This window comes from Mytilus galloprovincialis, chromosome 5 (assembly GCF_965363235.1).
Source record: "Mytilus galloprovincialis chromosome 5, xbMytGall1.hap1.1, whole genome shotgun sequence".
Taxonomy (NCBI): Eukaryota; Metazoa; Mollusca; class Bivalvia; order Mytilida; family Mytilidae; genus Mytilus; species Mytilus galloprovincialis.
Window position 1 is genome coordinate 11,202,793 of NC_134842.1, and position 27,151 is coordinate 11,229,943.

The 27,151-nt window shown below is 32.1% G+C and overlaps 1 protein-coding gene across 2 annotated transcripts in view; it reads right to left on the bottom strand.

Moving 5' to 3' along the window:
• Positions 1 to 11,583: 11,583 nt before the first annotated feature.
• Positions 11,584 to 27,151, bottom strand: part of LOC143075137 (equilibrative nucleobase transporter 1-like) — a 183,062-nt gene continuing 167,494 nt past the window's right edge. For both annotated transcript variants that reach the window (XM_076250453.1, XM_076250454.1), the window contains exons 3-10: positions 22,881 to 22,927; positions 22,002 to 22,171; positions 20,864 to 21,044; positions 16,391 to 16,555; positions 15,687 to 15,788; positions 15,188 to 15,374; positions 12,977 to 13,103; positions 11,584 to 12,197 (exon numbers count right to left, since the gene is read on the bottom strand). In XM_076250453.1, coding sequence (XP_076106568.1) covers positions 12,012 to 12,197; positions 12,977 to 13,103; positions 15,188 to 15,374; positions 15,687 to 15,788; positions 16,391 to 16,555; positions 20,864 to 21,044; positions 22,002 to 22,171; positions 22,881 to 22,927 — 1,165 coding nt within the window. In that variant the 3' untranslated portion in view covers positions 11,584 to 12,011. The remainder of the gene's footprint in view (positions 12,198 to 12,976; positions 13,104 to 15,187; positions 15,375 to 15,686; positions 15,789 to 16,390; positions 16,556 to 20,863; positions 21,045 to 22,001; positions 22,172 to 22,880; positions 22,928 to 27,151) is intronic.

The window sequence follows — 27,151 nt, forward strand, 5'->3', positions numbered from 1 at the left end:
TAAGTCCTAATCACATTGAAAACTTGTTCTTAAGATTCTGGCAGCAGGCACAATCTGACAATTTTTTTAATAAAAATAAGAGGATGTGGTTTGATTGCCAATGAAACAACTATCCACAAGAGACCCACAGAACTTATCAATAATATGTCAACATACAGTCTCCAACAATGAGTCATCCCATACCAAATAGTCAACTATAAAAAGCCCCGAAATACATTTCCTGTTAGAATATGTTAATGGTTCATGGGATGATTGTTCTTTTCCTAATATCATAAAAATAAAATAAGTTTTCAACGGGGTTATTATAATTTTTACTGAATAACCAGATTATTTTATATTTTAAACAAGTATGAGTGAGAATATTAGTCCCATAAACGCACAAAAAAAATAAATAATATAATACTAGTATAAATTTAGTAGTCGTTACAACATGCGAAACGTAAACGAAAACGAACATATCCAATCAGCGACAAACACCACCACGGCCGACACTCGGCTAACCGAGAGATAGGTCGGTTAATCTATATTGAGTATGCGGCTATATCGGCGGTTGGTCTGTTAATCGGGTTGGTTATACGTCTGTTAAGAGTAAAACGCACAATTTTAATATTAAAATCTATTTAATATACAGATTTTAGGTACATTATAAGAATCAAATCAAAAAAAGAAAAGTGTCTGACAAAATGATATATATCATAGAACATTTTCCAACTGTAAAAACATTTCATAGTCTGCGCAGTTTTCAGTAAAACTAAAAGGCGTCGCGCAAGTATGTAGTATTTATGCTTATACGCATAGCAATTTTTGTAATGAAAGGCGAAAAAAACAATTTTAGATATCATTTAAAGAACACAAAATCGTACTTTGGTTCTAAAATATAAATTGAAATTAGTAAATATTTCATAATTGTAATATAACGTGAGTAATACCACGTTTTAGTAAACATTATGGGAATAAAGTCTGTTAATGGGTTGGACAATTGAAATTGTGTCAGTTAAGAGTTATTAAGCCACGACAATAGTTGTGCTACCTTTATATTTTCCCTTTGAAAAAGTTAAGAATGAGATGCTCTTGAGTAAAAAAAATGACAATACGCTGCAACAGTATCCTTCTAGTAAGAACATTTTTATTTTGACTTCCTTTGCATTTTATTAAGGGGTGTGTCACTTCAATATATGGATATGGATTGCCTGCTGGAATATGCATGAATCTATTATTAACGTTTCCTTCAGCCTTAATTTTTGTGTCTGTTCAAAGTAGCACGTTCTCAAATCCGTCCGAAAGTGTCTTTCTAATACAACACAGGGTACATATAACGTGTTGTCGTTCTCATATGCACATGATATTTGTCACTGGACGTTAAACTCTAACTCGTCAACATCATCCGATTGGTTCTTTTCTTCTATTACTGAATCATCTGTTGTTTACAAATCAGTCTAAAGAAGTAAATGGAAAGGATCGAATGCAGCTACATTTGGTTATCTTAAGTTTTAATTCATTTTATTCCGTTTAGTTCCTTTCTACATAAGTGCAGAGGAGAACTGTAGTTGTCCGCATGTAAACTTTTAGCATTATTACCAATATGAGTACATAGCAATCCGTTACTGTTTCAACACCCAGGGGTGTTTCATGTCTTTATTCTCAAACAGTTATTATTTTTTCTATCTTTTTTTATTAATGCATCACTTCCTACTGTCCTTATCTATTATTCTATATATTCTGTGTTTCCATCCAGATTCTCGTGTATACATTGAGGGTCCGGATTGGGGGGTGTTGTTTATTTCTATATTCTTTAAATTGTCTGTTACTTTTCTCTACATTTTATTTTATCTTACTCATTATTATTTCTTTATTCTTTATATATTCTAGCATCCCAATATATTTTACTTACTGATGTTTAGTTACATTACGCCGTTTATCTCTGATTTATATACTGGTTAATACCAATTTAGATACAAATTAGTGTCATTCATGACAACCTAAACAGAATCCACATGATATATGCGACCATTCTTGTATGAAATCAATATGTATAGATTATAACATGCCCTTTTCTATATTAGCCCTGGTATCATCCCGAGACTCCCATATCGGCCTCGAGGCTTTAGCCGAGGGCCGATATGGGTCGAGGGATGATACCAGGGCAAATATGGAAAAACATGTTATAATCTTTAAGCTATTTATCACATATTTAAGTGTTGCAGAAAAGAGGGAAAAAAAGTTCAATTATAACAATTTAATGAAACATAACAGGTAAATCTTAAAAATTTATCCGTATCCGTAACAAATATGTGATCAGATATAAATAACACATAGCTGAGAGGGTGATAGAGCAGATTGGGTCCCGAGAAAACATTGTCAACCGCGGCGAAGCCAAGGTTGACAATGTTTTTTCGAGGGATACCGATCTGCTCTATCACCCTCTCAGCTATGTGATATTTGATTTATTATAATGAATGTCCTATCATCATTTTCTTTAACAGATGAGTTTTATTATAAAGTATGTTCTATGTAGTCACGTACTTGACAGCGTAACGGGTATTTGAAAAATTATCAGAAGTGAAGTAAATAGACAATAGTAGTGCATTGACTTGACATATAAACGATACAAGGATTAGGCCCGAAACGGGAAAAAAGCTCTGCTATCAAGAAAAAAAATATTTTCAATTGTTGTTATTTTGTTATTGTTATTCATTTTATTTAAATTTTGGGTAAATACCCCTTTCAAAAGGCCTCATATCTGGCTGAGAAATATACATCACAATGAACATGATGAAATGTACATCACCAGTTGAAACCCATCGATGGTGAACGGATGCGTTTAATATCAACAATAAGCATAACACACAATGATTTATAGGTTTTAAAGTAAAAATATTAACAAGTGAAATACGTTTTTCCAACAATTGTAAAAGAAATAAGTTTGAGTCGTTCCAAGCTTCGTTGTATAGTAAATTAGAACTTTAAGCATTGTCTATAAAATAACTTGATGTAGATTCAATTCATTGTCGTTTAAACTGCCGATTTTTGAGTGGTCTAACCGAGAGGGTGACATTCCAAAAAATTGTCACCCGCTCAGCCATGTGATAGAGTAAATTAACACCTTCGTATTAGGCAATCAATACATGGCATTTTAACATGATGTATAATAATACTTTAATATTACACTTTTTTATATCAGTTTTCAATATTCATGGCCTAAATTCATTGTTCATGTAAGTGTTTCCGTATATATTATGTTTCATTGCTCATGTGTTGTTTCCGTATATTTTAGCCACTCGTCTTGAGCCTACCCATTTGATCCGATAGCACCCCATACAGCAATAAAATTATACTTTTATTGCCATTCATAACTCTGAACAGACCAATTAACAGACCGGGTTTTATACATCCGACCCATCAACAGACCAGGTTTTAAATAAAGATTGATTTATGTCACCAAAATACAGATTTTTGTGTAGATTTTTCACACAATGATATCAATTTGGTTGACAAACATAATGCCTGTCTTTGTTCGATGTTCAAAATATCGCATGCAAGTAAATTCAACCAACGTGTCTTTTTGTGTACATTTTGTGTGTGTAAAATGTGTATAAATTTATTGATGAGTAACACGCTTTTTCATTTTATAGATCGTACATCGAAGCTACAAAAATAATAATTACACCACTGGATTCAGTACATTGAATTGTTTTGTTAGACATGAATAATTTTTATGATAAACATATATTTAAAAAATTATACAATGAAACATGCAGAATTTCCAATGATTTCTTCGATAACACCTGATTAACAGACTTTAGCCAACCCGATTAACAGACCCACCGCCGATATAGCCACATACTCAATATAGATTAACCGACCAATCTCTCGGTTAGCCGAGTGTCGGCCGTGGCCACAGGAAATAAAAAAGCACTTACGTAACTAATATGCAGTCTTGAAAAACTCACCATTCATGTAAATAAAAGGATTGAAGACAGGATTAAGACACAGACACATCGATTATATAAAATCTACCAATTTGTGATGGTTTTCATAAAATATACAGATTGTCAATTTTAATCTTCCCTCCTCGTAACTCTGTTTGAGCAGTTTCTTCGTCAGGGGCACATTCCTGTATATGACGTCAGTATAGTGTGAACATGCACGAGCATAACGTATCAATTGAAATATTTTAACACCATACGAGGAGCATAGGGTATATTACTGTTGAGAAATAAGAATTTTATGATTGGGTGGTTGAAATCATACAGTTTGTCATAGATTACAGCGAGAAGTCGTCAATCTGTGTCAGTAGTAATGTAGAGATCAAGATATGAAACAGTCCTTCTTGTATCAGTGATATCCATAATTTAAAGTCCATTGAAATATAAAACGCAAGTACTGTCTAATATATGGGTGATTTAGTAATAGGACATCATCTTTATATCTTAAAGTAAAATCCTTTTTTCAAGGTGCTTTTTCTTTTGTTCTGTAGAAGGTTCTGAATAAAGAAGGATTCCAAACTAGTACACTTTTGAATACCGAGTCTGTTGAAATAATAATCCTCAAAATTCAACACATATTTTGTCGATTAAAACGTACAACATTTTGATCATATCTTCAGTGTATTTTTAGTAACCGAAAACAATAAATTTATACTCACGATTTCCATTTTTGATAGAAAAAAACTGTTTTATGAGACGGTGAATTGATTTTACAACTGAGAATAGGAAACGGTATATTCAAACGTAAAAAAAAAAGTCTTAATGTTGATGCTAAATTGCAGAGATTGTGATCTTTAAAATTTTTGAGTATCCACATCTCAATGACCACAGTGTTTGTATATATATAATTCAATTTTTGATGTAACACGTCTTCTGATTGGCTGACCTTATTTTGTTATCAGCCCATAGATATAATTTAGTCATGTGACCGTTACGTTATCAATGTTTTTCATGGTTTTCTACGGTTTAAATGGAATTTAAAATTAAATTATAAGAAAGGACTGTAATATTTTTCCTGTCTATTCGAAATAACATAAACAATTTGGCGCACACTGTTAAATAACCCACTACGCGCGTTATTTAGTGTGCACCAATTTTTTTATGTTATTTCTTCATAGACAGACAAAATATTACAGTCATTCCTTATATAATTACAATCTTTTTGAAGGGCATATTTTACTGTAAACAGAATAGTAGTCAACACTTTAGAAAGATGTTTATTCGAACATCTTGATGATGGAGATATGCATTTATGTCAGCTTTAGAAATCCCGGTATAAAAAAAAATATAGAACAATAAAAAAAGAATAAAAGGCCAACGAACCAGAAACAAATACTATGACATCAAGGTATCGTACATATAAATTATCCAGGTAGAGTGATTTTACGTAATTTTGAGATCGCTTAACCATAGCACTTGGAGGTAGTAACAGAACTAAAACAAAAAACGATAAAATCTGATTAAAGTGTTTTCCTCCATTTTCGATAACAAAATTGTAACAATTCCTGAATATGACATTGTTTTGTTTTCAATTGTTTCGTTAAATAATTGCTTCTGAGTTTGTCAGTTGTTATGGAACTCCCATTTTTTCAGTTGTTATGGAACTCCTATTTTTCTAATTATCTTGTATGTCAGTTTTTTTGTTATACTTTCTTTTTTATTAAAGACCGGTACCCAAAGAAAAACAAATGACAAAAAATAAACGGAAACTATAGATAAAAGTTAACTGATAGTTACTTCTAGCTTGCTAAAAGTTATCACCATATTTATTAGAAAACTTATATTTCAGAATATGTGCATCTCTTCAAAAATGGGATAATACTAAAAACTACTTGCAGTGTTTATAAATATCATGGCGACAAGCAATTGCATAAAATGCGGCCCCTGTGGAGCCGACAAAACAATTTCAGATGCTGTGATATGGTGTTACAACTGTAATGAAGGGCTATGTTCCAAATGTTCAGTTCAACACAAAAGATTGAAATTGACACACGGGCACAAGACTTTTGATGTCAAAACTTACACAAAACTACCGCAAATTAATACCGAATGCCATGAACACAGTAGACAATTCGATCTGTATTGTCAGATTCATCTAACTCCTTGTTGTGATGAATGCGTTTCCATTCAACATTCAAAATGTTCTGAAATCAAATGTTTAGCAACAGTCATAGATAAGACAAAAACTGCTATAATAACAAGTTTATTAGAAAAAGATATAGCATCAATATTGAGTACCTTTGATGAAGTTATCAATACAAAGACAGAAAACATCAAACATGGAGATGAAAAACAGCAAAAAATTCAAGAAGATATCAAACACATTACAAAGGGACTTCAGAGTAATCATTTGGATAGATTAAAGATGGAACTACAAAATGAACTGGACAGTGTTTGGGACAACGAGAATTTAAAAACTAAAGCATTCATAAACGAAATAAAAGAAAAGAAAACGGATTTGAATGAAATATTGCACAGTCTTCTAGCACTGAGTAAACATTCCTCCAAAACTCAACAGTTTCTTGGAGTCCATCAAATTGAACAACAGATGAACCAATACAAAAGATACATTGATGAGTTGTGGCAAGATGGTAGAATGAAAGACGTCTGTATAGATGTGGAAGAAAACTCAAACTTTTTAAAAGTAGTAACTGCTGTCGAATCCCTGGAGTCATTAGGTCATGTGTTTGTTGTTAGGAAGGAAGCGTCACGTGATAATGATAACATATCTAGAGAAGTACAAGTGGAATGTAGAGATAGCCCATTCTTTCGAAATATTTCTCTGGAACTTGAAACAAAAAAAGATATTTTGCACATCAACGATACGTTACAAGTTGTAACAGCCATGATTTGTCTGAATTCTAATCAAGTTATTCTTATTGCGGGTAAAGAAAGAATACTTCTATTTAGAAATGACTGCAATTTCGAGAAAAATATTAAAGTATTAGGCGAACCGTTTGGTGTCGCAGAACTAAAAAATGATGCAATTGCTGTGTCCTTTCCAAACGAAATGGTCGTTAAAATCATTGATTTAAATAATGATTCAGTCGAAAAAGTTATAAAGCTATATAAGAAATGTTTAGGTTTGTCATCGTTGAAAAATACTATCGCTGTAGGTTTACATTTACAACGAAATGATGAAATTCGGGTGATTGACTTAGAAGGAAATACACTGAAATCAGTAAATGTTGCATCCGAAACATTACTTTTTGAATTCCTGTTTACGAATAATGGAATACTTTGTAGTGATAATCATGGTCTTTCTGTTTCATTCGTTGATTGGAAAGGAAAACAAGTCTGGGAGTTCAAAAGTGACGATTTAAAAGACCCACAGGGAATATGCACAGATAACTATGGGAATATATTTTTAGCCGATGACATTTCCGACAAAGTAGTAGTCATATCACATGACGGAAAGAGGAGTAATGTATTACTTAGTGAAAAAGATGGGATCGAGGAAGTAAGATCCATCTGTTTTAGCAAAATGGAATCTGTTGTTTTTATTTCCGATGTAACTGGAACATATTTGGCGAAATACAAAGTGTTATATGGATAAAATATACCTTTATATGTCAACATTATACTTATAACTGTATTTTTACCGTATTAATTGTTTTCGTTTATGTAGCTCATGATTTTGCCCCTAATGTTTGCTGTTTTCCTCGATATTTGATATTCTGTGTTGGATTTTATGACTTGCCTTGATTTGTTTGAATTGTTAGACGCAAATTTTGTATTGTTCCTTTGATCTTTTTCCTTCTCTGGAGATAGCAAGATTGATTCGATGATGCGTTTATAAATAAGTTTTCCTATATTTATTCCATATAGGTCATGTTGGCCTATTTTTTTTTTTAATATGTTTGAATCCAAAAACAGTGGTATACACTGTTGCAATTATTTTTTTTTACAAAGATGACCATTAATAGCTCTAAATTACATGTTTGTTATATTTCATTATATTCCTTTCAAATATTGGGTACGTTTAACTCAAAGAGTAACGAAGTAGAGCCAGTAACCCAATAAAGATACATTTTGAAAACTTCAGTTGTTCGACTGTGTATATATGAACATGATATATTACTTTTCAAAGTCAAATCAGAAAAATGTACATATTCAGCTTCATACATTACACAAGTAAGTATACTATCCTGAAATAAAAGATTTATTTTTAGTCCAAATTTTCTTAAAAAATCATCATCTTTTTATACCTTTTAACATGATTTCATAAGTGGCGCCAACCCTCGCAAATATGAATTTTGCTTGAAAAGTAAAGAGTATGCTATAGATAAACTATTTCAGAAAAAAATATTTGTGTGCGAAGGGTGGTGGCACTATTTGTTTGCCAAAAAAATCAGCCGTTCACATTTTCGTCTACATTTATGCCGTTAGAAATACATCACTCAATACAAGTTGGTGTACTATCTATGGTGTACTATCTGACTTAGGTATATTTCCCCTTTTTATCAGTTTTGTGAACAAAACTTATTAGGTTATTCTTTTAAAAGTGAAAATATGCAAGAGGCCTATTTATTGTTAACAGCCGGAATAATCTAAAAAGATTTACCTAATTATAATAAGAATAGTTGGTATAGCAGTGTCAGACATCTATGTGATTATTGTTGATCTGCAATGTACAATGTAGCTTTATTGAATTTAATAAACATAAAATGTTTACTTATATATAGGAAGATGTGGCATGAGTGCCAATGAGACAAGTCTCAATCCAAACAACAACCTACAAAAGTAAACCATTATAGGTCAAGGTTCTTTACACGTATCTTATGTAATATCTTATGAGAATGCTTATAACATTAATTGAATTATTTTCTGTACGTTGAATGCTATAGTTCAAACAATCAAAAATCTGAATTAACAAATTACTTGCATAATTACATAATGAAATAAGACTGTGTTTGTAATTCCTAATGTTGCTATTACACAGACCTTGATATGATTCCTTAACACAAAGACAATTTTTCGCATTTGACTTATCTCCCTTTTATCATCAAAGATTTCATAATTCCAAATATAACACTTAGTTTATCGATAATAACACAATGCAGTTTGTGAGCATTTATACCAGCCCATAGACAGTACTCCTCACCTCGTGGATTTTCTACTCGAGAAAGGCATAGCTTTCCTAATCTTTAAACCCGCGTATTGCCTACAAAATCTTTATCCTAAAAATATTCAATGGGCACGTTTTGTAAGGTAGACTGGCCGAATACATTGTCAAGATGTTTAGACAGCAAGAAGGTAGAAATGTTTAATGGTTGATAATATAAATTATAAATTTTAATATGCTTTTTGTGACTCTATCAGAAAGTAAAATCACAAAAATACTGAACTCCGATGAAAATTCAAAACGGACAGTCCCTAATCAAATAACAAAATCAAAAGCTCAAACACATCAAACAAATGGACAACAACTGTTATATTCCTGACTTGGAAGAGGCATTTTATTATGTAGTATGTAGAAAATGGTGGATTGAATCTGGTTTTAAAGATAGCTAAACATCTCACTTGTATGACAGTTGCATCAAATTACATTATATTGACTACGATGTGTGAAAAAATAAGCATACACAATAGGTAAAAATGTCACAAAGAGGGGTTCAACAGCATCACGAACAGTACCAAAAACTGGGGGTGGTATCAGGTGCTCCGGAAGAGTAAGCAGATCCTGCTCCACATGTGGCACCCGTCGTTTTGCTCATGATCATGTAATTACAAACCCGGTAAATAGTCTAATTCGGTAGGTCACATTCGTGAAAAGGGAACTGGATTGTAATAACGACAAACGGAATATATCCGATATCATCTTTGGAACGGATATTCCATCAGAATTATATTCTTTTTAATGCACCTTGTCACAAACCCTATCTATTTATATCTTTTTAATCTTGACTGATTGACTGTTATTTCTCCGTAATAAGTGTATGATGACTTGTGGTCATCGAGTTTAACTTATTTATAATCATGTGGTCCGTATCTATTACGTCGGATTCATGATAACAGAATGATCATGGCGGTGATATTCGTAGCATGAGACGATAAGAGTTCATTGGATATGTTAGTTTCTATTAGTTACCAGAAGTGTTTCCATAATCTGAGTGATACATAAAATAGATTTTAAATAACGTTTGTATCGTAGTTATTTTAACAGCATAAAACAGAGAAAAAATACATAACAGATGCAATGTAAATATTGGTATATACTTTTATTTATTTTTTTTTATCGCAAAACTTATTTTTCCAATAGATCTAGCATTCCTGTTAGTTGAACACTGATAAACTTTTTTTTGGCATTAAATAATTTAACTGTTATTACTCCCAAAACCTGAAAGTCTAGATTTTCATCAAACTTAGAAACTGTTTCTAATTATTTAATTTAAGTTTTCCTTGTAGCATTTTGTGAGTTTCCTGAAATGGGTCAAATTTACTAAAGCTCTATAACTTTGATGACTTTTCATTTGTTCTTTTAACTGGCCTTTTCTTCTATTTTATTGGTCTTCTTTAGTTGTACCTAAGAATCTTATTTTTTTCAAACAGTTTAATAAAAATGCAAAATAAAAAGATGAAAAAATCATTTAATTTATCTATATTCAATGTTTTTATTTTCACCTAGACTTGCATGTATATGTGTTTATAATTAATGTGCTAAAGTATTATTCTATTCGTTGCATTATTTTTGAACTAGTTGAGAACGTGGAAAACGCTGCCTTTGGGGACAATCAAATACATGTAAACTTGAGAATGAAAATGAGGAATGTGTCAAAGAGAGACAACTACCCGACCATAGAACAGACAACAGCAGAATGTCACCAACAGGTCTTCAATGCAGCGAGAAATTCCCACACCCAGAGGTGTATTTATATGAAATTCTTCTTCAAAAAAGTATGTGTAAATAACACACAAATGCACACATAGGTCCATTGAGTAAAATATCTAGCCAGAATCACGAAAAGTACGTATTTTCTCATCATAACACACGGTATTTTGTAAGAGGAATAACAAGAACCAGAAGATAACCAATGTGCTAAGGTTATATAAACTTTTCAAAATTATTGGTTCCAGTTGGATTAAACGCAGAACGAGTCTTATTGAGTTCTTTTAAGACTAAACATCATGACACAAATCATACATATTTATATGAAACTACAATATCATTATTGAAAGTCAAACCAATCACGTCTGCTTGTCAAGTGGTATATGTACTCGAGCCATCTAAAAACATTTGAAGAAAAAGGAACGACTAACACACTCGCTGCCCTAGTTCGGTTACACTCTATTGATGAGGCATACAAGTATATCAGTTTAAAAAGAATCCAAAACTTTTTCAAAGCTTGTCTGTACATATCATTCAACAGGAAAAGATTATTAAGTACACATGTGTTGCTTAGGTTAACCCATAAGGTTAAACATATATAGAAAGAAGTTGTCAATAGTAATATAATATTTGTATTCTTTTTTTTTCAAATAAACGATATTAAACGAATCCCGAAAACATACAATTAAATAAAACGTAATATACATATTGAAATATAATAGTACATACTCGTTGTTTGGCTTCATTCACAAATTAATTGTTAATTCAATCAACTACTCCGACATAAAGCTTAAGATTGCATGAATTATTTTGTATTTGATTATATATCGAAACAAATCAAGAATTTAAAACTATCAATAAAACTATCCTTCTTAATATTGGACTGAATTTTGCCACATTACGGAATAAAGGTTTGATTGAGCGAACTGTTAACTCTCGTTTGTGATTTTCCATCTCGTTCTACAGAACTATGCAAGTTTGGTTCTTCCTTCCAAATATACAAAACAGATTTACATTGTATTTATTGCATATGAAATTTCTATGCAATTTAGAAATCACCCTATCGGATCATTCAGACTTCTGAAAATAACCCAAAATGATTGTGGTCTTTTCAGAAATTTAGCATTTTTATACGAATAGGTGTTTAGAATTATAATATAAGATTTCCACAGTTCTTTCCCTAATGAATATATTTGTTACGATCTAATCATACTTCGACGGTTATTGTCGTTCTCATCTTCTATTGTAATAACTAATTGTTCTCTCCCGTTACTGCTGTTTGACAAGGAACTGTTGTTTATAAGTCCAATTCTACAATGGTACCATATCAAAAATGGATGACCACACGATAAAATCAATAACACCAGTAATAATAAGTTTATCTGAAAAGAAGAAAGAAATGTCTTTACTTGAACATATAAATATATAGGCTAGAGGTATAGGGAGGGTTGAGATCTCACTAGACATGTTTAACCCCACCGCATTTTTTGCACCTGTCCCACGTCAGGAGACACTGGGCTTTTTTGGTTTTGATTGTTTTTTTTTAATTTAAGATCATTTATATGTTTTGGAGTTTAGTATGACGTCCATTTTTACTGAACTAGTACACATTTTTGCGAAATGGCCAGCTGAAGTCTGCCTCCAAGTGCAGGATTTTTTGCTGTGTTGCTGTGTTGCTGTGTTAAAGACCCTTTAGTGGCCTTACACCTGTTTCAGGTAATTGTTCCGTTTGATACATTCCCATTTTCAATTATCAATTTTATCTTTACATGAACTTGTTGAAAGTAAAACTCATAATGAAATATACTTTGTCTTGTTAAAACACAGATATTCGTTGTTGGCCTTTGACTATTATGCGTTCTTTGGGCCAGTTGTTGTCTCTCTGAAACATTCCCCGTTTCCATTCTTAATTATATGTTTCACTTTGTGAACTGCGTTGCAAGATAAATTAACATTTTAAGTATATTGTACTTGTGTATTATTCATTTCTTGTCTTTTAATTTCAAAATGTTAACAAACTATACAAAGTTTCTTGGGTTAAACTTTGATTGTACAGATCCTGTCTATAGTTAAGGTGTGCACTACATTTGTCGAAGGTAGTTTATTTGCAATGATTTCTGAAATTTTGTCACAATTAAGGGTAAAAGTAATAAATACTCACATAAAAAGGATCACCTTTTAATGATGTGTTGATGAATGATTGGAATGGAAATCTGAGTAGACACAGTATGCTCGAAGATAGAAAATGAAGACCGATCAATTTTCCAAAATGTTCAGCTGGAAAATGCCTGCAAAGAAAAGGAAAAGGTTATTAAGGATATGCGATTGAATTCAATTGGCTTTAATATAGTAGTTAAACAAATTTTATTCATCAAGTCCTTAATACTTCGGTTCGATGTATCGATGTTCAAAAGTTAATAATCTATTAAGAGATAACAAATCTAGGTTTCAAACTATAAAAGAGGGAAACACATCAACTATCAGAGGAGTAAACCTGGTTTTATAGCTAGCTTAACCTCTCACTTGTATGACAGTCGCATCAAATGTCATTCTATTGACAACGATGTATGAACAGAGCAAACTGACATAATACGTAAAAATGTCAAAATAAAGACTCAGCAGTCAACATGGTGTTGTTATCGCAATTTCTATTAAAACAAACAAAAATATAACAAAATGTAACAAAAAAGCACAAAAGGCTTTCCGCAATCCACTAATATTGGTAAACACGAAAATAGATTTGTTTAGGGGCCAGCTGAAGGACGCCTCCGGGTGCGAGAATTTCTCGTTGCATTGGAGACCTGTTGGTGACCTTCTGCTGTTGTCTGCTCTATGGTCGGGTTGTTGTCTCTTTGACACATTCCCCATTTCCATTCTCAATTTTATAAATCAACATTACCAACTAGTAACAATTTAATTTTCTACTTTCCTAAATGACGATGAATCTAAATAATTTAATATTGTAATACTGTAATATATCAGAACCTCACATTTAACCTCAGATAATTGAAATAACATTTCAATGTTTTCCATATCACGAACATACAAAAACATTCAGTTGTTAAAATTTTGGTCAGACATCTAATTTGAAAATAAGCTGGTTTGACGTCAACTTGTCGCAATTTTTTAATTCAACTCAAAGAGATCTAATAAACCGTATTATTGACAACTCTTTATTTCAGATTTTTTCCAGCTGCAGTAAAGTATACTCTTATATGGAATCTCACCCTATTTCACTTATAAGAAATGACAAAAACAAAACATCACTAAATTACTCAAATCGGATTTTCATCAATTCATGTTTAAATCTCAATTTAAAAGAAACGATTTCAAAACTCAGATACGAACATGAACTGCGTTATGTCCCGAGTGACTTTTTCAGGCATTTGTTTAATTTTTCTTTTCTTGATGCTAATGTTCCGCTGGTTTACTCTTACATAGTTCTTCAATTTGATATAGACATTTCGTTTTGTATGGGATGTTTATAACATTTTATTGCTACATGCAATATCCTTTAACTCTACCTTCCGCTATAAAGATGATGTTCGTTCACTAAATAATTCAAAATTTGGTGACTATGTTGAACGAATATATCCCATCGAACTAGAGATAAAGGATACTACAGAAACAGTTCAGTCGGCCTCCTATCTTGACTTACATTTAGAAATTGACAATGAGGGTCGGTTGAAAACAACATTTTACGACAAAAGAGATGATTTCAGCTTTATAATTGTAAACTTTCCATTTCTAAGTAGCAGCATTCCAGCAGCACCTGCATACGAGGTATACATCTCAAAGTTGATAAGATATTCTCGTGCTTGCATATCCTATCATGATTTTCTTGATAGAGGGTTGCTGCTCACAAGGAAGCTATTAAACCGAGAGTTCCAAATGGTGAAGTTGGAATAATCCCTTCGTAAATGTTACGGACGCCATCACGAGTTGGTTGACCGTTATGAAATAACCGTTTCACACATGATATCGGATATGTTCATTACGTCGTAACTACAATCCCCTTTCATGAATGTGACCTACCGAATTAGACTGTTTACCGGATTTGTTATTGCATAAGCAACACGACGGGCGCCACATGTGAAGCAGAATCTGCTTACCCTTCCGGAGCACCTGAGGTGGGGTTCGTGTTGCCTATTCTTTACTTTTCTATGTTGTGTCATGTGTACTATTGTTTGTCTGTTTGTCTTTTTCATTTTTTGCCATGGCTTTGTCAGTTTATTTTCGATTTATGAGTTTGACTGTTCCTCTTGTATCTTTCATTCCTCTTTTAAAGGGGTTTTAACTACTCCTACGACCTTTTACTCGAGTTCCATTTTAAGCATTTGTAAAACATATGAGGCGATATTTTTATACTTACAAATGTGTTAAAAAAGCGCATATAGATGTCATAACAGCCACTCTCTCTATTGTTTGTAAAATAAAACCCGCTACTTGTAACTGAATAGAAGGAATAGTTGTTAAAATATTATTCACTAAAGCTATTCCAAATGTCACAAATGTTATAAACTGTACATTTTTCATCTGTAGAATTAACGGATTTCCTGCTGAAAATAAAGCAAAAAAACCTGTTTAAAATTAAGCCACATTTCATGAATAAAACAAAAGGTGTTTTTTTATGATTCAATAGATAACATACAGTGAAATGAACATACGAATTTTGAAAAATGCGTACTACACTATTAAAACAATGTTCGTTGTAACCGTATGATCCTTTTATACTTGACATGATTTTGTTTAGAAAATAACGAGATACAAATTAATTACTGAAAACATACTATCCTATTGCATGTAGAACTAAAGATCGAAATTATCTCTTCTATCGTGAAATAGAACATTAAGCTTAAGACATTACATACCAAATGAATTACTTCGTTTCCAATCAACCAAAAGACCTATTAAAGGACCGGCGGGTAAGGAAATCGTTTGTACTGCTGCAAATAATTCACTGTATTTATACACTGTAACGAAAAATTAAAACATTTCTTGCATTTTCAACAGCAATATATCATAAATACAATCGCTTTATGCAAATTTCTATATATTTTTATTCCTGTAATTTTGTTGCAATTGTTTAGGTTAACCAAATTTACTGTCTCATTGCTTATTGCTGTCTCGTCGGCGTTCGTGCAATTCTCTCAGTTTTATTTGTTTTCCTTGATGTGTATCTTCTGATTGCATTTTTAAAATTTTGACCATCCGTGTTTTTGCTGGTTCACTTTCTACAGTTGCCTAAATTTAAACAATTGGTATTTACCCAGATTCTCTTTTTATTTGTAGTTTTAAGTCGCTGCAACTACATACAATATAGTGCTTTTTACAATCAACTTAAATCCATCTAAAATGAAGTAAGAGAAACTATTGACTTAAATATATTATTATTTGTCTATATCCTTTTGATCATATGCCTCTTAACGCTTCGGGTTACTAGTATTCGGTTTTAAGCGTTCCCAGTGAATACAGAAACAGTCTATGAATTCAAGCAATTTACAAAGTACTGCTTTCAATTTTCTTGTTATTGAAATGTTATATCTAAAACTAATAGTCTGATTTAAAATTTTACCTTCATCCCGAGGAGTTCCGTATGATATAAGCATTAGTCTTAGATTGCTATCATATGTGAAGGCTCTCAGAGTATATATACCATACCACATCGTCGACCAAATAAACAGTGATGATAAAGCAGACGATTTAAAGGTTATCAAATTGAGGCAGCATTTACGTCCATCTGTAAGAAACAAATGAAAACGTTGATCATTGTTAGACACAAATCAAAACGTTTCTCATTGTGAATTTGTGTTTATATTTCAATTCCTTATTATTAGCAGTTTGGTCCTTCATAACGGAGGAAACCGAATTGCAAGACCTATAAACAGTTTCGGTAATATGGGAGAAAAGCATGGTCTAATGGTACAAATATTCCTAATCGAGGCTAAGGACTGCATATGCAAACAATTGATCACCGACTTTATATCATGTATATTTATGTCTATGTTTCATTAGACACATTTCGTTCTCTTTGTATTCCTCGTTTTCTTCTCATTGAACCTTATTGTAAGATCTTAGAAAGTTATTCTTCGACACGGACACATTAATGTACATATGTCTATAGGACTGCATGTTAAACACTTTAATGCTTTTATTTTTATTGATTGGATATCATGACAAAGAATAATTGCTGTATTTTACAGTCATTCTACTTGTACTTTTTATTTCATGTTCAAAAAGATCATTTGTACTTTAAAATATTTATGGAAAAATCATAGAAAAGTTTTAATGGTCACTTTTAGACGATAATGAAGGCGGACGTGAAATTACTTTTTGAAATTACATTTCGTTAAGCCAAATGAGTTATGACAAGCGAAACTAAGTTTATACATAATATGCCAAAGCTGTAAGAAATTCAATTAAAGATATTGTAAATGTACAAAAGACTGCGCAATAACGAAATGGTATTAATGGTCAAACTTTGTTTACGTAAACAAGTATATGATTGGCTGTCAGACGTTTTCTATCTTATACGAAAACAAATAAACAAAGGTATGTAAGCACACATGAGTTCATCCTGTACAAAACAAATCCGTAACATTGTATGTGTGTATCAACAATATTAACCTTACCTCCTATATTTATGCACCTATTAGACCTTATTTATCATCTTGATGACGTGTTATGCTATTCTATTATTTGTCTTGAATATTACTTTAATTGCTAAGTCGATATCACTTTGGCGTGCCCCTGTATTAATGCAGTTCGTCATGGTCTTATTGTGTTATGATAAATTTTTAAATATTGTTTTTCATTTTTGCTAATGTATATAAATAAACTCATCATAAATACCAGGACTGAATTTTGTATATACGCCAGACGCGCGTTTCGTCTACAAAAGACTCATCAGTGACGCTCGAATCCAAAAGAGTTAAAAAGGTTAAATACAATACGAAGTTGAAGAGCATTGAGAGGTACCATTCCTAAAAGTTTCGCCAAATCCAGCTAAGGTAATCTATGCCTGAGGTAGAAAAGCCTTAGTATTTCAAAAATTCTAAATTTTGTAAAAAGTTGATTTATTAATATAACCATACCCATGATAATTCATTCATGTATCTGGTCTATATGCCTTCTTGTGTGTTTTTGTAACATATGTCGTTGCTCTGTTGTGATACATCCCGTCACTGTGTTATTTTGTTTTGTTTTGTTAAATAAAATTATTCCTGTCTTTCATATTTGCTAAATTACTTGGTCTATATGCTTTTTGTTTTGCAACACAATGTTATACTTATTTAGCTTTATAATTTTAAGGGGTTATTGATTTTGCTGTTAAAAAAGCTTAATAATGATCAAACATCATCAATATAGTTTAAGGGACGACATCAAAAGTTCAATGAAGGATAAAAAACTTAATTCACATAGTTTTTTCACTGACCCCCACCCCCCCCCCTTTTTAACTTAATTTGGGAAAAATTGATTGACCAATAGGGATATATGTAAAATCGATTTTAGATTAACAAAACTCGCAGCAATGATGACCCCCCCCACCCCCTTTCCACCCCAAACTATTTGATTTAAGTTTTTTATCCTACATCGATCTTTTGACTTCGTACCTAAGTCTATATTAGTCTTCAGTACAATTGCAGAAGTTCAAAATCGTTTAAAGAGTGTCTTATTTTCGTTTAGACATCACTAATTTCATTTAAATGCTGTTTTGTAGATTTACTCCATAAAAAAACACACAAAAAAATCGATTTCAAATGACGCGAAACGTTTCATGCGACCAATTAATACTTTAAACAAATAAACCATATTCTAAAGCCCAACTAGCAAATTTCTGTATTGGAATAGTAACCTTTATACGAGAAAAAAACACAAATATAAAAACTAGCGTCTTACTGCTAAAACAGAATTAGATTCAATTGTGTTTAAATGTTTGAAATTCTCATAACGGTAAATTGATTGGCGTGAAGGATTCTGAAAATCAAATAAAATTGTTGTGATCGGTAATAAATTGAATTTGAGCACAAAAACTGTGAATTTAATTCGATGTTTTAAAGAAGACTTGACATGTCTCCTGAAGCATAAGAGGGAAATGTCATGTAAACAAATTTAAATTAAATAATTATGTTGTTTTTCCTAAACTAAGGCATTCACAGGTCGGTAATCTTAAAATGCATTCACGATACATTTTGTAAATGTTTTTCAAACGTGACTTCTAATAAAGAAAGTTATGCTATATATAACATCATGATATTTATAACATTTAACACTATAACGAAGTAACTGTAACAAATAAACATTATAATGACATTCAGTGAATTTACATGATAACGTTTCTTTTACAAGTGTGTGGTTTTTTAATGCATTAATTTTATATAAGTTATATGAACGTTTTGTCTTCAGTGGAACAATTTCAATATTTGGTTGCGCTATGGTAACATCATAGATTGTAGAACGTTCTTGTGTATCCACATATGTTTTACGAGAACGCTGACATTACGTAGCGTAATTTTCGGTGACTGAAGTTAAAGTTGTAAATTCAATTATGTGTATGTTATCGATTGTCTGATGGAATGGATAGATTATCCCAATTTTTGACTTGACAATAATATGACAAGACGAAGTCGGAAAAAACTACAAATATTCCATATTTTATTGTTAAATTATCATGTAAACGAACCCTTCAAAATCGTTAGAAATACATGGATCACATATGAAATACTATCAAAAGTGGCTATTATCAAGATAATTCAAACCACTTCAGATCTCGTTTAAATCATGCCAAAGAAAAAACCTGCTTGCCTTGTAGATTTGATTCATTTGCGAGCGTCACTGGTGAGTCTTTATGTAGACGAAACGCGCGTCTTGCGTAAATTCAAAAGTTGATCCTGGTATCTATGATGAGTTTATTTGCAGAATGATTTCGCCATGAAAAAAAAACATTTCAAGACAGTAGGTTATCAACTATTGCAATATATTTAGTTCTTGAATTCTTGAGTATAATTTGTAAACTCGATGTCTCATCACCATGTTTACGCATGGTGTAAACTAACGAGCTCTCTATATACTATATTAAGAAAATAGAACAGTGCAGCAATGTTAATTTATCAGATTGCACTCAAGTATTCCTACATATATTTTGTTGTCTCTTGGGTTGAATAAATACTATAATTAGAAGCTCCTACGACATTTGAGTGATTAACTGAATGCTTGTTATTTAACATAGCATGTTTATAACAGATACAACAGGATTACACATGTCATTAAAACTAGAAAGCACTAAGAGTCACCTTCGATATCTATGTACTGATTAAAATTCATAGTTCGCTTAGTTTTTAGAAGTGTAATATATACATCATCAAACGTGTTGAGCTAAACATGTGTGGTTGTTTATGTTAAGTTGTGACTTTATCAAATAGCTTTACCCTATTTATTTTTTTTTTCCATCTGGCATTGAATAATTATTGCCGATATATAATTCTTTTCATTATCTTTGATCAGAATTGGCCATTAATGTCATAGCTTTAACTTTTACGATATATAATCAAATAAGACTGTCAATAAAATACGATTAAAAACACTTGATTGATCTAATTCTAAGATATCGAACACATGTGTAAATTTAAATGATGTGATATATGAACTTTAAAAAAATTGATATTCATAGGTAACAACATGTGTTTAGACTATGATTGATATTACATTCAGCCTGATTTCAAATAAGGAGATGATAAAAGACATGCACTTTGCCAACTAACAACCAGAAACCAACTGCCGTTGATGTTAGCAGGTTTGTTTACTGTGCGACCTTCAACAACCATCAATGCCCAAAATGCATAGAAGGCTATTAGGGGCCTGACATACAAACGATAACATTTACAAAAGAAAAATACGAAAGAGTAACATGATATAAACCAAAAACGGCCATCACTGCATTTCAGTCTCCTGACATGTTGAAATGCGTTCATTGGATATGCTCTTAAATCATTTGACATCCTATCGTGTGGCTTTTTTTGCATCGATTACAGGCAAAATAGTGAAATACCTTCTGAAGTAGATTGACGGTGTCGTGTAGAGCTTCCTCCTGCTACAGATCTGCCGTCCCCATAATCCGCAGGAAGTGGCCATGGAACCTTTGTTTTCGGAAGAAAGGCTATCGTTGAAACTAAAATTGGAACTACTCCCATTGTCATAAACATAAACGAGGTTTGTATGTCGTTCATTGACTGAAAAAAATAAAGGTTTATAATGTGTACAAATATTAATAAATATCTTAATTTTATAAAACTGAGTCTCTTAATGAAAAATGTAGTTATTTAAAATGGTAAAGCACAGCTTACTTCTCCCCAAAGTTTCCGTTCAATTATAAATAGTTAAATTTTTGTTGTTGATATAAAATGGAGTTCAAATTCGATATTGACAATGTTTACTTTTTGCTATTAAAGAATTAGGAATATTGATAAATGAACTGGGGAACCAACTGTTTGAATTAAGTAAAATTAATATTCTTATTCATCCATAATGACAGACAGTAACCAAAGACAAACGATGAATTACATGTACCATGCGGTTTCTGAATGTTTGTGTGAACGCTTATCTATCCCATAACCTCGGAAACTGGTGCCATAGTACAACGCTAAAAAAGGACTCAAGACTAAAAGAACCTTGATAACATTAAACATACTAAGTATAATCAAAATGTGCAAATTGTTAAAGTGCAAGTATTCAATTTTATAAAGAGATCAAAACGATTCATCGTAGTATAGTATCAACATAGGTAAAACGCACATCATCATCATCATCATCATTATCATAATTTCTCTGTCGTTCTTTCTTTATTCTCTCTCTTATTTGTCAGTATAGATTAGAAATATTTAGATTATTCATATTATTTAATGCATGCTCACGTTCAATTTGTATTGCTATATATATTGTATTGTGGGGAAGATTTTATAAGTTTGTTTTATTTGTATTTTATATGTTTAAACTAAAAAAAAAGGTAAATACGCATGTATAAAAAATTTGAAAGAAACGAGTGGTAAGCAGTAAATGAATTGTTGTCAAAACATAAAGGGAAGGAACGGCCTAAATATTTCGATATAAACGCGTTCAAAACAAAAATAATTGAGATATCGGTCATGTATGTTTAAGAGATATGAAATAAGGTGTAGTAGAAGCCGTACCTTTATACATAAAAACACTATGGCACTTGCTTGGTAACCACCAATTAGAGATGACATGACTGTATACCGTCTATCACCAAACAGATTAGAGGTCTGTAGATTGGTCAGCATGATGATACATCCAGCGATAGAAAACATACTAAACGCAGGAACTATTAACCATGGAAAAGCTATAGTATACAAAATATGTATGGTTATATTGGGTAACAAATATAAGAAATGTCTCAAAATATATTCGATGGCGATTCAGGGTCTCAAAGCAAGTCTAAATAAATGAGTATAATTATATAAGCATCACATCCGGTAAATGATAAAAAAAAATCACAAGTTACTTTGTATTGTTCGAGAAATTCTATTTTCCTCGGCGTTCTGTTCATATTTTATTGAACTTTTTGTTGCAAATAAAAGAATATTAACATGTGTTCTTGTCTATTACGCAATAAAGTAATTGCAGAGAATTCTTGTGATATTGTTTTTGTAATACTCATTTGTTTGTGTTGAAAAATTCTTTTTAATTGTTTTATAAAACACATGTCATGTGAATGAACTATTTGTACTAAATGATTGCGAATATCCAGTGTTGTATATGACTTAATTTTGATCATCCAATCTAGAAACTAATCATTCATATAACGGTGCACAAATGGCTAATTACCTGTTCTATAGATTATCAACTACAATCCCCAAGGTCGCACCTGCAATGTTATCCATTGGTATTATTCTGACGTTTTAATTAGATAAAATTGTCTAATTAGAAGATTTACTATGACGACAATCTAGTTGCGAGGTGAAAGGAAATTCCTTAATAGTAATATTTCTAAGCTGCACAGTTTCCTTTTAGGACATTATAACTAATGCATCAATTAAAATACTACTTACAGGCATTTGAAAATGTCATCATAAGTGTCCCAACAATAAAAATCAATCTGAAAAATACAGAAAATATTGGCTATAAAGACGTATACAAAATATAATCACCATTACTTAGTAACATGCTATTGCTAATTCGCTCGAGATTCTCATTACAGAAAACATAAATGTCGTATATATTAAACCAAAACAGTACAATAGGTACCAGGCTTGTAATGTAATTTAATACGCCAGACGCGTGTTTCGTCAACATAAGACTCATCAGTGACGCTCAGATCAAAAAAGTTAGGACGCCAAACAAGTACAAATTTAAAGACCATTGATGACACAAAATTCCAAAAAAATGTATATATATAAGCTTCGTATCTTCTTTCTCAGTCGTCTATTAATCAAAGTATAAAATTAAGAATGGAAATAGGAATATGTCAAAGAGACAACAACCCGACCATAGAAAAGACAACAGCAGAAGGTCACCAACAGATCTTCAATGTTGCGAGAAATTCAAGCACCCGGAGGCGTCCTTCAGCTGGCCCTAAACAAATATATATACTAGTTCAGTAATAATGAACGCCATACTAAACTCTAAATTGTACACAAGAAACTAAAATTATAAAAAATACAAGACTAACAAAGGCCAGAGGCTCCTGACTTGGGACAGGCGCAAAAATGCGGCGGGGTTAAACATGTTGATGAGATCTCAACCCTTCCCCTATACTTCTAGCCAATGTAGAAAAGCAAATGCATAACAATACGCATATTAAAATTCAGTTCAAGAGAAGTCCAAGTCTGATGTCAGAAGATGTAACCAAAGAACATAAACAAAATGATAATAATACATAAATAACAATAGACTACTAGCAGTTAACTGATATGCCAGCTCCAGACTTCAATTTAACTGATTGAAAGATTATGATTTCATCATATGAATATCAGGCACAATCCTTCCCGTACGGGTCTAGTATCATACCATCATAACATATATGAGAAGAACATAACCCGTGTCATGCCAACAACTGGTTTTTGAATAAATGTGTTTAGTTCCGATGCAAAGACCCTATAAGTGAATCAATATTAACGCCAAAATATGCAATCTTTAATGACCTGACAACAGTATCGTAACTATATTCCTTCTTAATAAGTCTATTTAAATGTTTTAAAAGTTTCTGAGGTGAATACTAACATTTTTGTGCTTTATAAAGAATATTTCCATAAAACATTGGATGTGAAAAACCTGAACGTATAAGAAGTCTGCATGTTGAGCTATATTTACTAATGATGTCCTTATACCGATGATAAAATTTAGTAAATGTTTTGACTAGTTTGTGAAATCGAAAATCCCGGTGCAATAATTTTTCAGTAATACATAAATTTCTTTCGTTAAAATCTAAAACATTGTTACATACACGAGCAAATAGTACAAGTTGAGATATATAAACACCGTAAGATGGTGACAAGGGAACGTCACCATCTAAAAATGGATAATTAACGATAGAAAATAAAAATTCATCTCTTTTATCATAAATTTTAGTATTAAGCTTTCCGTTAGTGATATAGATATGACGATCGAGGAAAGGGCAGTGGTCATTGTTAGTATTAGCTTTATTTACAGTAAGTTCAACAGGATAAATTTCGTTAGTATTCACTAGAACACACCCGTGATATCGCGGATCCGTGACTGAATTAAAGTATATAGCTATGCGTAAGCCTTATTTAAATATTGGTATTGTCATCTGATAAAGTAAGGCCGATTATAAGATACACAGTTTTCTCTGCTTTCAAACCTGTATGTCAGGTTTAACCCGTCGACCTGAAACTTATCAATTATTGGTAAAATTAATTATTTGCAAAATAAAAGGTCCTGGAATGGAGTATTTTTTAATCAACAGCATTGTACTATAAAGTTGAATTCTTTGATTTGTTGTTTTACGTCATGTCCGCTAAAAAATTGATAACTGTACCCATTCGCCTTATTTTAAGTCCAGAATTTTAGTACTCGTATTGATATCTTAGAAAATCTTACTGATTAAAATACTACAATAGAGAACAATTTGACAATGATATAATTTAGTACTGTCAACCCTGTGATTATGACCCGTGTATATAGCAAAATCAAATACACCTTTTGGTGGTGCGCCTGTCAGATGCGGAACGTACAGATAAGGTAATGAGGTAACAGGTGAATATACTATTGGTATCGGTATCGGATTCGACACGGAACTTGTTAATTATTGGCAATATTAATTATGTGGAAAACAAAACGGTCTGGAATGGTGTAATTTTTAATCTAAACCATTGTCCTTTATTGTGAATCAAATGTGGATACTTAAAAATTCCAAAGATCTTTTAGTGTACATACAATCTAACTCGCTTTCATCTTGTAACAGTATTAAAACATTTGACTTTTCTACTCTTTACACTAGTACTCTCCATTCCAAACTAAAAGACAAATTGAAAGAGTTGGTATTGCTTTGCTTCGTAAAAAATAATGGCCATCGTAGATACAAGTATCTTGTCTTAGGGAGGGATAAATCCTACTTTGTAAAGGATCACTCTGATTCAAGCAAAACATTCTCTGAAACTGATATTATCAAGATGCTTGATTTCTTGATTGACAACATATTTGTTACGTTCGGAGGACGTGTTTTTCAACAGACTGTCGGCATTCCAATGGGAACAAAGTGTGCTCCTCTACGTGCCGACTTGTTTCTTTATTATGATGAGGCTGACTTCATGCAGGAACTTCTTAAGAAGAAAGATAAGAAGTTAGGAATATCCTTTAACTCTAGTTTTCACTAAATAATTCACAATTTTGGTGACTATGTGGAACGCATCTATCCAATCGAGCTAGAGATAAAGGATACTACAGATACAGTTAAGTCGGCCTCATATCTTGACTTACATCTAGAAATTGACAATGAGGGTCGGTTGAAAACAAAACTTTACGACAAAAGAGATGATTTCAGCTTTCCAATTGTGAACTTTCAATTTCAAAGTAGCAACATTCCAGCAGCACCTGCATACGGGGTATAGATCTCCCAATTGATACGATATTCCCGTGCTTGCATTTCCTATCATGATTTTCTTGATAGAGGGTTTCTGCTCACAAGGAAGCTATTAAACCATGGACAAGAGTTCCAAATGGTGAAGTTGAAATCATCCCTTCGTAAATTTTACGGACGCCATCACGAGTTGGTTGACCGTTATGGAATAACCGTTTCACAAATGTTGTCGGATATGTTCCTTACGTCGTAACTACAATCCCCTTCCCTTTCATGAATATGACCTACCGAATTAGACTATTTACCGGATTTGTTATCACATAAGCAACACGACGGGTGCCGCATGTGGAGCAGGATCTGCTTACCCTTCCGGAGCACCTGAGATCACCCCTAGTTTTTTGGTGAGGTTCGTGTTGTTTATTCTTTAGCTTTCTATGTTGTGTCGTGTGTGCTGTTGTTTGTTTGTCTTTTTCATTTTTAGCCATGGCGTTATCAGTTTGTTTCTAGATTTATGAGTTTGACTGTCCCTTTGGTATCTTTCGTCCCTCTTTTAGTTATATATAAAGTTGAATTCTTTGATTTGTAGTTTTTACCCGATGACGGCTGACAAACTGGACCTCGTTATTTTATTATTATATATACTGAAGTCGTCATTATTGAGAGCCAAAATATCATCCAAATATCTAAAAGTATTATTAAATTTGTTTATCACATGTTGTTCCGATGGGTCTTTGCTGATTTTTGTCATAAATTGTAACTCATAGCAATACAAAAACAGGTCCGCAATAAGTAGTGCACAGTTAGTCCCCAGTGGAATTCTGATATCCTAACGATATACGGAATCTCCAAAGCGAACAAAAATGTTATCTATTAAAACTTCAAGGGCAGATATAGTATCAAAGCATGTCCAATTGACATATTTATTTTGTTTATTGCTACTAAAAAATAACCTAAAAGAGTTTGAACATATATATATATTCACATTCTGACTTTTTAAAAGCCAATTAATTATGTGTGTGAATGTTTTCTTAATGAGAATATGAGGCAATGTGGTATATAGGGTAGAAAAATCAAAACTTTGAACAGATTTAAAATTACTAATATAAGCATGCAATTTATCAAGTACTTCCAACGAGTTCTTCACACTCCAAAAGTAATTAATTCCACTATTTTAGTCCTTATTTGAACAATTTATTATCAGTTTTTTATTGTACCAAGTGTACTGGTAAGAAGAATAGACAATTTAGTAGTGGAACAATGGCTTGAAGACGAAATAAATCT